At 31.7% G+C, this 11,997-nt stretch overlaps 1 protein-coding gene across 1 annotated transcript; it reads left to right on the top strand.

Moving 5' to 3' along the window:
- The first annotated feature begins 2,350 nt into the window (after positions 1-2,350).
- LOC130891035 (U3 small nucleolar RNA-associated protein 25 homolog) lies at positions 2,351-11,736 on the top strand. Its single transcript, XM_057795523.1, has 5 exons — positions 2,351-3,927; positions 4,182-4,424; positions 8,243-8,475; positions 9,995-10,388; positions 11,356-11,736. Exons 1-5 carry the CDS (start codon positions 2,848-2,850, stop codon positions 11,701-11,703), a joined length of 2,298 nt encoding a protein of 765 aa, XP_057651506.1. The 5' UTR covers positions 2,351-2,847; the 3' UTR covers positions 11,704-11,736.
- The last annotated feature ends 261 nt before the right edge of the window (positions 11,737-11,997 follow it).

The following is an 11,997-nucleotide window of genomic DNA, read 5'->3' as shown; positions in this document are numbered from 1 at the left end:
CTTAGACAAGAATTCTTTCTGTGCTTGGCACACAGATCTCAAAGACGACAATTTGGAACATGCGTTTTCCGTATGCATTTGCTCGATTCCATGTCTTGAATGGTCAAAAACGTTTTTCGTCTTCCGCGATTGGTTTACCTGATTACTTCGAACAATTCTAGCAAACAAATGCTTAGTGTACCATTCAGAATAGATAGACCGTTCTACGTTGCTCTAATACAGCGATTCTCAAACTTTTTAGTGACGGAAACCTTTTGGAAAGCGAAATACTTGACGGAACCCTACAATAAAACAATAGTCTCTAAAAGTATATTCTTTATTAATAAGCATAATAAACGTAGAATGTAACATATACTTATTACTTACTTACATAACAAGTATAATAATAGAAATAGAAGGTATTAAAAAAGAAAAAAAAAATAACTAATGGGAGGTATGAAACTGTTTTTTTATTTTTCATCAATTGGTTGATATCAGGTTTGATAGAAGACAGTTGAAGTCTCATATCAGGATCGGCGTCCAGTCTATTCCGGTATTTTGTTTTCGTGGCTGCATAGGTTGAGAATCCTGTTTCGCACAAATATGTTGTTGGGAATGGAAGAAGAATATTCAGAGCCATTTTGGCAAGCATTGGGTATTCATCACGGATTCTGCACCAATAATCGTTGAGAGATGTCGTTTTGAACAATGACCCATACTTGTGTCTGATGACATTTCTAAAAGAGATTCATATATCTCATTTGACATACTTTCGGGCTTTTGCAAGGTGGGTAAAAAAGGATTATGAATCCATGAATTCAGTTTCGATTTTGTATTCTGTTCTTCGGGAAAATACTTCTCAAAAGATGCGCGCATCGAAGTGAGATATTGGACCAATTCTTCAAATACATCATCTTGAAACATTTCTGAGTCGTTATCGCTAACAAACTCACTGAGTTACGTAAAGCTTTCTATTTCTCTCTCACTAACGCAAATAATCAAAAAATCTAATTTTCTTTTAAAGGCAGTTATTTTGTTACAGGCCTGGAACACTGTTGTCTGTTTACCTTGCAATGATAAATTTAATTCGTTCAGTTTTTGAAAGATATCCGCCATGAAAGACAGTCGGAACAACCAAGTTTTATCATACAAACGGTCTTTCAAATTAAAAGAAGTATCTGAAAGAAACATTTGTAACTCGGCTTTAAGTTCAAATAGCCTTGTTAAAGTTTTACCCCGAGACAGCCATCGCACTTCTGTATGGAGCAGCAGTGTTTTATGTTTGCTACCATATTCTTCACACATTAATGAGAACAATCAGGATTGTAGTGGTCGTGATTTGATAAAATTAATAATTTTTACCGCTTCATCCATTACTAATTTTAGGTTTGACGGCATTTGCTTCATTGCTAGTGTTTGTCTATGCAGGGAACAATGACTGGAACCACAATTAGGTGATTTTTTTTGTATTCGTGACACGACTCCTGCTGTTTTATCCGTCATTGCCTTGGCCCCATCTGTACAAATGTCAATGCAATCGTTCCAACTGAGATTATTTTCTTCAAAAAATATATTTATTTTAGTAAAAATTTCTTCTCCGGTAGTGTTTGTGGGCAACGGTGAACACATAAGTATGACTTCTTCAAAAAAACTTTCATATGGATATCTCACGATAACCAGCAAGATAGCCAGACCAGCGACATCAGTAGACTCATCCATTTGCAAGACGAATCGTGTTTTTTGTAGACGTGTAGACACTTGAAATCTATTATACAAATGTGCTAATATTTATATATTTATAAACAGAAAAACTATAAAGCTTCATATATATATATATATATATATATATATATATATATATATATATATATATATATTCATCCAAAACGGAACGCGACGTTCGAAAGCTGACAAAAATGTCTGTTCGGGTTGCATCCAGCTGATTGGTGTACTATTTTCTCCTGGAACATAGTTTTTGATAAGCCCTATATTCTTCCGAGTACATCCACTTTGAACTTTGTCAAAATAATTCTAATTAAATATTGCAGGTTATCGGTACAAGCCACCTATAGAAATAGGTGATTTGTGGTTATCGACGGCACGTCCATTGAGTTAATATTAAAGATAGAGAGAGCGAGGTATGGAATCTTACATGATGTAAAGACTACAAAGTGTGCTATAGTGCACCAGCTGGGAAGCAGCCAATGAGAATTCGCTCCCAAAATGACGCTCCAATTTGAAACATTTGAATTTAATACATGATATAAAGACTATAAGGTGTGCTATTGCGCACCAGCTGGGAAGCAGCCAATGAGAATTCGCTCCTAAAGAGATGCGCAGAATGAGTCGAAAATGAGCCCTCGGGAAGAACACACCTTGTAGTCTTTACATCATGGGATCTTGTTCAAGTGAGTCTAAAATACCAATAAAGCGAGTGAAAAGGGGTAGAGAGGATTGAACCCTTACCTGTAATACTCCTATATGGACAGTTACTATGGGAAAAAACGTCCCTACGTTACGGTGCCGACAATATTAATTTTCTCTCTCGTTCGAGACACTTTATCTCTACTGCACATGCTCGAGAATGCGCCGAACCGAGCTGAAACCTCGGAGGGTAGAGAAATCGTTGCCATTCTGTCGGAACAGCTTCTACTTATAGAAACTGTCCATATAAGAGTATTACACATATGGTTCAACCTATGCTCTTTGTCTATCTTCCAATGGTACGATTTCACTTACATGTCGCTCTCTCTATCTTTTATATTAACTCTATGAACACTTCCAGCATGTGATGTCTTTTAAGGTTAGGAAAAATATTAATCAACATTAAGTTTCACAATTGATATTTGTTTTATTTTTATTGGTGTAATGGCTCGCCGAGGAAAAGTGAAGTATAAAGATGTTGTTAAAAAAACACATATGCAACAGAAAAAAACCCAGAAATTGAAATCAAGGAAAAAATTTAAGTCATTTATTAAGAAAAATAGTAAGACTAGAACATTTTCTTCTGGTACATATTATGAACCACAACACAAACAACAAAAGTTAAACCAAGAATTGAGATCAGAAACATCTTCATCAGAAGAAGAAACTGTGGATTTGAACAATCTTATTAATACATTTTCTAATAAAGGAAACAAAAAAGCAATTGATAGTAGCAGTGACAGTGAAGGATATATTCTCTTCTCAAATAGTAATGAAGTAACTAATGATGATAGTGATGATGAAAATAGTGATTTTCTTGAAGAACAGAGCTATGAAGCTAACCAATGTAAAAGTGGTGAATATGAGAATAATGACATTTTTAGTGATGTAGAAAAAGATGATGTATGTTTAAGTGAGAGCAAAAACGATTCTGATTCTTATATTGCTTTGGTTAATGATGAAATGATAGATGACAAGGAAGATCCATTCAATAAACATCTATTATATGACTTACATGAATCCATGCTGGAGACACTTCAAATGACACCTGTAAATTCAACAAATATTTCAGTGATTTGGCCAGTTTTGCGTAATTTACATTTTCAAATTCCAAAATGTGAATTACCATCTATAGTCAAGGAAGATACATTTACATTATCAGGAAACAAGACATATGCTACCCAGGGAAGAGTTCCAAATCTGATGAAATATCATGATTTTGATAAATTATACATCAAATCACAAATTGTTGGTAACCTACCAAAAGTGAACAAAGCTATTATAAATAGTGAAAAATTCACACCATTGCAAGAGGAAATGTTTTCTATTATTAATAATTATCAGGACTTTTATTATCCTGAACGAACATTCAGTAATTCCGAAGAAATTAGGTATATTTACTGTGTGCATGCAGTAAATCATATTTTAAAAACAAGACTAAAAGTTATTCACCATAATGCAAGATTGACCAAGAAAGATGAAATACCTGAAGAATTTAGAGATCAATGCTTAGTACGTCCTAAAGTAAGTTGGTAGTATGTGATTTTAATTATGTCTATAAACAGAGGTTTCTGATCGAGTATATCTTAGTGTTCTTGCTTATTTTTGCTGCTTGAAGTAGTTTATCTTATCTTTTTGCTTACTTCATTTTTAATATATTCAACATTTCATTTTCTGTATAATGATTGTTCTAAGAATAAGTATTTTATATATACTTTTGTAGCACATTTCACTAAAATTAATATTGTGCAATTCTCTTTATACATAATTTGTTTCAGGTTCTAGTAATTTTACCTTTTAAAGATGCTGCATACAAAACTATTCAAATAATTATCAGTTTAATTATTTCAGAAGATAAAGGTAATGTTATGAACAAAAATAGGTTTATTGAAGACTATACAGGCAAAGAGTTATTTTTTCCTAAAAAGAATCCAAAACCTGAAGACTATGAACTATTATTTCAGGGCAATACAAGTGATGATTTCAAAATTGGCATAACTGTTACAAAAAAGAGTTTGAAGGTAAGGAGAATATCAGTGGCTTTAACATTATGGTAATTTCTGGACAAACATTCAAATTAGTAGACTCATGCTACTTTGTGTCACATATGAAATTGAACCCACCGTGCTGATTTAGAGTTCTTTTCGACTAGGATACATGCTTTTAAATATATGTTCACACTGGGTCCAGCACAGTACCTATTCCATGTTCCCTTTTACTGTCCACACACTGGTGCGAAAGACCAAATTATTGGACATTGTAGTTTAATGGCCAGACTGTTGGCTGCATTAAAAAAAGTTGGGTGTAAACTCCATGATTTTATATTGAGGAATCGATTTCTGTATTCAAATTTTAATTTTGATATTCAGGGTTGCCAGGAGACACATTTTTTAATTGGAACCCAATTATTTGATGTAGTAAATGAATTCTACGCCCTATTTCTAGCAACTTTAACTTAGATCACTTTTTTGATAGGAGCAACCATATAAAAGGTTATGGGGGCTTTCAGCAAACTAAATCCCCCCTTTTCCATACAAAAAGGAGTAGGTTAGGTACCATTCAATTCACATTAATTTTTTCGCACACACAGAACTCCTTTTCCTTTGGAATATTTTCGAGTTCAAATCGTGAATTGTCCATATGTCTAGTCATAATCTTTGAAATCTATATGGTTTGTTCTGGGAAAATTAAAAACATTGCGATTTGGTTCATATTGCTATGTATGCTATACTAATACTGAATTTTATTTCTTTATTCACTTTCTTGATTTAACAATTCATGAGGATTAAAGACAATAATACGTTTATTAAATATAAACAAACATTTGTAACAAAGAAACTGGAATTTATAAGTACTTTTGATAAATGAAAGAGTTAAATAAAGAAAAGGAAAATAATTTAAAAAAAAATTTTTTTCTCGTAATCTGACACGAACCAGCAGGTAATTATTAATAGAATGTAAACTATGAACCCTTCTGGTTAATATCTGTGGAGGTAGATTTCGGAGCGATTTTCGTTATGAATGTTAATTTTGGTTCATCAAAATTGTTGTGGTCCTTTAAGAAAGACATACGTTAAAGTATAAAAGCTGCAAATTTTTTTGCATGTTCTCACTGGTGTAAGGTACTATGTTTGGGGGTTATAAACCTTGAGTAGGTATCAGGTAATCAAGGTGCGCAGTATCTGAGCTCTCTCACGTTAAATTATAAAAGTTGAAATTTACACAGAGTGTTCAAATGACCATTCTAAGTCATTATTCAAAATGCCAGACCTATCCGAAGGGTCTAACACTCGGCGCCCGACGCAGTAGAAGGTCAAATGCACTGAGAGAGCATTGTTCAGGTACTGAATGCATTTAAGAGAATATTCCTGCAGCTTAAATTTTATAATTAACAAAAAGTTTATGTGAATATTACTCATCTCTAAAACCTAGGTAGGCTTTATCCAGTCTAAGGGGGTGTTTAACCCTTTGAATAGGTCTGGTTATTTAAAAATTATTGTATAATAATTTTTCAGTAATATTCAGATAAATTTTTATTATATATTATTATATAATAATTATATAATTTCTATATAATGTTCTAATTATATAATAATTAGAACAACTTTACCACTGATTTTCGGTTCTATCACTCAAATATGTTTACATTTTTTTTGTATAGAATATATCATAGCATAAATAATTTTCGGTGTTACTATGAAAAAGCCGGTTCTGAATTGATATTGTCTGTGTACACAGAAAAGTTGACAAAATTATATTGTGAAAACCGGATTTTGATTGTATCTGGCCAAACTCTGAATCTCCTATATAGTGTCTTGGAAATAGTATCCTACTCTTTTATAATTCAGAATACATGTGAAAAGTCTTCATTAACTTTCCAGCAGATCTCATGACAATATCTCTTTTTGAGACTTTCATTATAATAGGCTTCTTCATATTTTTGATTGGTTTCTCTGAATTATAGATTTGCTTGTACAACTCCACAGCTTTATTTCATAAATTCATATTGGTTAAATAATTACTTTATATAAAAGGAGTTTTTTTATCTAATGATAGATTCGATATCCTTCCGATTGACCAGTATAGTTCTATAATTTTCTCTGTTTCCATTTACATGGGTAGATTTGGCCTCATTTATCTAGATTTTCTATTTGTGCAACCAGACTTGCAATTGACCTAGGTGGTTCTGTAGTGTATTAGATGCCTCCGCTGGATTTTCATGGCCTGTTAGGATATCTGCGTCGTCTGCGAATGCGCCTATATGTACATTAGAGGACTCCGCTGTTATGGGACGACTGTTAGTAACTACTTTGTTTAATCTCCACCCGGCAGGCATCACTCGAATTGCTGAGTGTAAAAAGGCTTACCCTCTTGTGCTTGTTTTTTACATAAATAAAATTATTGCCACACCTCCAAAACAACATCTTTCTTAGTTGATAGAGACTTGCTTTAAATTTAATTACACCTCAATAAGATTCTTCCAATTCTTCCGTTGAAAGGTTTCATTTGACACACTTCAAAAAAATAAGAAATTAGTATAATAAAATAAATCCATATAAAAATGTTAAAAAGTTTTTGGTCAAGTAGTGATCCTAATTAAAGAAGTAAGTGCCTTTCGTATTTTTAATAAAATTGGTCGCAAATGTTTGTGGGTTCCTAAATCTCCATTAGGATTCTCAGAATGGTTTATATTTCTTCTTGTTCGTCTTCAATGTTCTGTAACATCAAACTACAAAAAATTAAAGCTATTTTGTACCATCCATTTTTTTCTAATGTTATTATAAATAAAAGGTCTAAATTCGTGATAAATTCTGATTGCAAACTTTGGATATAGTCGTATAACCTCTTTAAAAACATCAATTGTTTCAAATTATGTTTATTAAATCTTTTTTTTTTATAAATCAAATTATAATTTTTCGAATCTTATGAAAACAATTTTGATATGTTTATCCTCGCAAATTAGAATAGAAGGGCGTTACGAATGACGTTGACTTGTTTTATAGAATCTGTTTTTCCAATTTCCAACAGATCTATTTTTCTATGAATACACTTTTAAGTTTAACAAAACAGCGCTTTTTAAAAGATATATTATGAGTAAGTAATTCGTAAGCATTGCCTTCATACAATACGTGTTTAGCAAGTGAAGCTGTCAATGTTCTATCTTTTACTGAAAGCACACTGAATGCTAGATGTTGTTTATTCGACATCTTTATATTTTGCCGTTTAAAAACTCCGGAAAGTGAAGTAACTAAATTATAGCGCATTTTCTTCACGGTGCTTTATTATTGCTACAGATTATTGTTAAAATGTGCAATGCTTACAGAATAATCCGCTCTTGTTAGCCGTTTGAATGTGTTGAATGCATTTTCGTTAGAATAATTATTTGTTGAAAACACAATCATGTTGTTCACTCAATAAGCACTAATCTCCAGAGATTCATCCTATTACCGTCTATGTTGTAATTATTTCAATAAGGATTAATATCATTTTTATAGAAACACTCCAAATAATGCAGGATTTCATAACAAATAATTTCCACCATATAAATGTTACATTGCTATGCTATAACAATCGTTTTTTACAAAAATTCCCCAATACCTGATTGTTGCGCAACTTCGACCATTTAGGCAACGCACTTAAGGGAATCTATCAAAAGGAATACATTTTTCCCGTTGGTGCTATATTTTAATTACTCGTTTGCTTATAGCTTTTCTTAGTGCATTCATAGAGTATTCAACACTAGAATCATTTTTTCTGAAATATAATTCTGAGATTGAACCATTAAAACGAACAAACAGTTCAATAATATTAGTATTGATTCACTTATCTTCTTTTTCAGCTATATTCAGACTTCTACTCATCTGACATAATAGTGGCATCACCACTTGGTCTCAGAACAATAATTGGAGCAGAAGGAGAGTCTGAAAGAGATTACGATTTTCTTGCTTCTATTGAACTGCTAATCATGGATCAAACCGATATTTTCTTAATGCAGAATTGGGATCACATAATACATATTTTGAACCATTTACATATGCAACCAAAAAGCTCACATGGAACTGATTTTTCAAGGTAGAGTTGAAATTGAAAGTAGTATTTATATTTTACTTCAAAATACTGAAAGTATAATTAAAACTTCAGATTTCACTAATATTTGTGAAAATAAAGAAAAATTTATAATCATTATTGACTTACTATTACATACAATAATAAAATAGCAAATATTATTTTAATGTGCGGCTTAGCAGTTTTTCCATGTATAACAATGCTTTGTCGTCATGGCTTCTTGCCTATTAAGGCATTATCTAGAAAACAAAGGATAGAACAGTTTTGCCCTTTATATATAGCAACGATAAACAAGAGTTTTAAATAGCTACTTGTGAAAATGATTGAAAAATTAAAGTCTATGAAATCATTAAACATAAGAATGCACACTGGCCTTGATAAAGAGGTAAATTACCAGATAGAAATAACTTACACTCACCATCGCGCAATTTTTCAGTTTGAATTGGATATTATCTTTGCTACACTACTATACTAAAAGGTCATAAATATGATAATAGAACATAAATTCATTTATAAAGATTCAAAAATTCGTGAAACAGAATCAAATACACGAAAAAGAGAATTAATTTACATACATGAGAACGAAAAAGCTGTCAATGATAAAAATAACCTTAATAATTTAAGTAAAATTCATAGCTCTTTTTTTAATGTAAAAACTATGAATCATTCAGTGCTTCAAATAATCGTATTAGCCCAATTCGACGGTCTGATTAAATCATGTCATGAACTGCATCGATATTTTCGGGGACTGACACAGAAACTGGCCTTTCCGATCGGTCATCATTTTCAATGGAAAATTTACCTCTTTTGAAGCTTGCAGTCCAATTTTTCACGGTCGCATACGAAGGACATCGATTATCAAGGGTATTAAGCATAAATTCGTAAATCTGCTTACCTCTTAACCCTTTTAAATACAGGTATTTGATGATGGCTCCATACTTCAACTTTTCGATTTTCACAATTTCGGTGGACATCTTTTTTCTTTTAAATTATTGCGTAACTCTGGTTTACTTTTTTGACGCCAAACTTTACACAGACAGTTCTAATAAGTTATTGTTCGTTGCTATGGTAACGCAATATTTTGTTTATGCATGGAACTGGTCTAGGCTAACTAGATATCAATACATCCTTGTATTAAATGAACAACTGTATATAAACAATATTAAGAAAAACGTAACGGACCGAATGGTATGCTACAAGCAATTCCGTAAAGCTCAGTCGGCGAAATTTGTAAATCAGCTCAAAGATATTTCGAAGTAATTTCTATTTTAGACAATTTATCATTTGGCTTTGAACATTTCGCGAATTTATTTCGGCAAGTGGACGAAATCGGCAATGAGTCTTGACATATATGTGTTGTAATTGACCTATTAACTGTGATCAGTTATAACTTATTCATAAATTTGAATTTATGAAGTCAACTTGTTCATGTTCTCATTTAAATAAATTGCTATATATTTTGATGTATTCATAATTTTAATTCTGAAGCTTCAACTTATTTATAAATAAATGTATGATTTTTTAGGGTGCGATTATGGAGTTTAAATGGTTGGGCCAAATATTATCGTCAAACATTAATATTTTCGTCTAATAATTTACCAGAAATCAATGCAATTTTCAACAAAAAGTGTCATAATTATGCAGGAAAAGTAAAAGTTATTAATCCTGTTGAACTTGGTTGTATTAGTCAAGTAGTTGTACAGGTTCCTCATGTTTTTCAAAGATTTGATTGTCAGAACGCTGCTGAAGCAATTGATTCTAGATTTGAATTTTTTATTAATACAATATTACCGCAACAAAAAGAAAGTTTGATGAAACATACATTAATATATATTCCTAGTTATTTTGATTATGTACGAGTTAGGAATTATTTCAAGAAAGAAGATATAAGCTTTGTACAAATATGTGAATATTCTAAGGTATGTAAATATTTGCAATTATAATGTTGAAAACTTTTGTATCTCGGAACGCAGTTGCCTATTGAAATTTTTACTACAATGGTTCCAAAAGAGTATTGGGCATTTGTTTTAACTCTGAAGTTGATTTGTACGGGGGCGGGAAGGGTGTCATTTATTTTAGTCGCGATGGAGCAGTACCTGGGAATTCCTCATGCGTTGTCTGTACGAACGTGTCATCTTATTGTTAATTCAGTAATAACTGCTCAACTTATGTATCGTGCGCCGGCACCAAGTGTCGATTACAAAATGCATTCGAATGTTCGAAAATATAGATGCAGCAGTCCATGACAAGGAAACAATTGAAGAAGTGAATGCGTCCGTCTGTATTGAAGTCATTAACGATTTATTCCTTAACAAGGCCATTTCACATAAAAGTAACATCAACGGTTCTCCCAGAAGCATATAAAATCAGAAATGGCAGCAATATCGAAGGCTACGGATCGGCGTAATATCACCAATCTTAGTTACAGATTAGAAGAATGCCAGAACTCTGATGGTCACCATTATTTTTTCATAATAATTTAAATTTTGAACTCAATCAACAATGAAACAATACTCGATTACTAGTAGTTTTGGTTATATCGTACTAACAAATACCTGATACTCCTCTTAGACACCTCTTATTATATGTACACTTCTACTTTAATGAGTTCAACTTTTGTTTCCCTTTACTACATGCCATACACTCTTATTATTTTTCTCACTTAGAGAAAGTTATTATGATTATGTATAAGAGATCGTATGAAGTGTTTTAAAAATTATTAAAACACCCTTACCTCAGAAGTTGAACTTTATTCTTTTAATATTTATCAAATTACGCGTATTATGTAACAAAACCAAACATGCCTAATAAGGTAGAATACAGCGTGAATGTTTTTAAATATTTTATTACGCACACTTTATAATTATTATATCATTATAATTTTAGGACGGGAAAGTAGCTCGAGCAAGAGATATGTTCTACCATGGTGATGCACATTTCCTCTTGTACACAGAAAGATTTCATTTTTTCCATCGTAAGAGAATTAAAGGAATCAAACACATCTTATTCTACCAACTTCCAACATTTCCCAATTTCTACTCTGAAATATGTAATTTATTACAAGAAACTATTTTAAATAAGAAATCAAGTGGTCTATCAAATTTGTCAGTTTCTGTCATGTATTCCAAATATGATGTCTTTCAATTATCAGCTATCATAGGTGTAGAAAAGAGTCGAAAAATGTTACATTCTGATAGGAAAGTACACATGATGGTTACAGGAGATAATATGTAAAACCACAATAAACTGGCAATTGTGAATATCAAATATGGTTTTTGTTAACAGGTTCCTATATTTTCCTTTATTAATCATGATTTATTTGACAAAACTATTGAAATGTAAAAAATTTTGTGATTTAAGAATAAAATGGAATTAAAAATTTCATTAGAAAACTCAATATTATCAATATTTATCTCCACACGGCAGACACTACTCGAATTACTCGAGTGTAAAAGGGTTTCACCTCTTGTGCTTGCTTTTTACATAAAAAAATAAATACAACTTTATTAAAATATATTCTTCAACACT

This window comes from Diorhabda carinulata, chromosome 3 (assembly GCF_026250575.1).
Source record: "Diorhabda carinulata isolate Delta chromosome 3, icDioCari1.1, whole genome shotgun sequence".
NCBI classification, from domain to species: Eukaryota; Metazoa; Arthropoda; class Insecta; order Coleoptera; family Chrysomelidae; genus Diorhabda; species Diorhabda carinulata.
Note: the sequence above shows the minus strand (reverse complement) of the source record. Positions and strands in the feature narration are given on the sequence as shown.

Bases quoted from the DNA above. Each gene is read 5' to 3' on its own strand.
- LOC130891035 (XM_057795523.1), top strand. From the start codon at position 2,848: ATGGCTCGCCGAGGAAAAGTGAAGTATAAAGATGTTGTTAAAAAAACA. The intron at 4,425-8,242 runs GTAAGGAGAATA...CTTCTTTTTCAG, and splicing joins TTACAAAAAAGAGTTTGAAG to CTATATTCAGACTTCTACTC. The intron at 10,389-11,355 runs GTATGTAAATAT...TTATAATTTTAG, and splicing joins AAATATGTGAATATTCTAAG to GACGGGAAAGTAGCTCGAGC.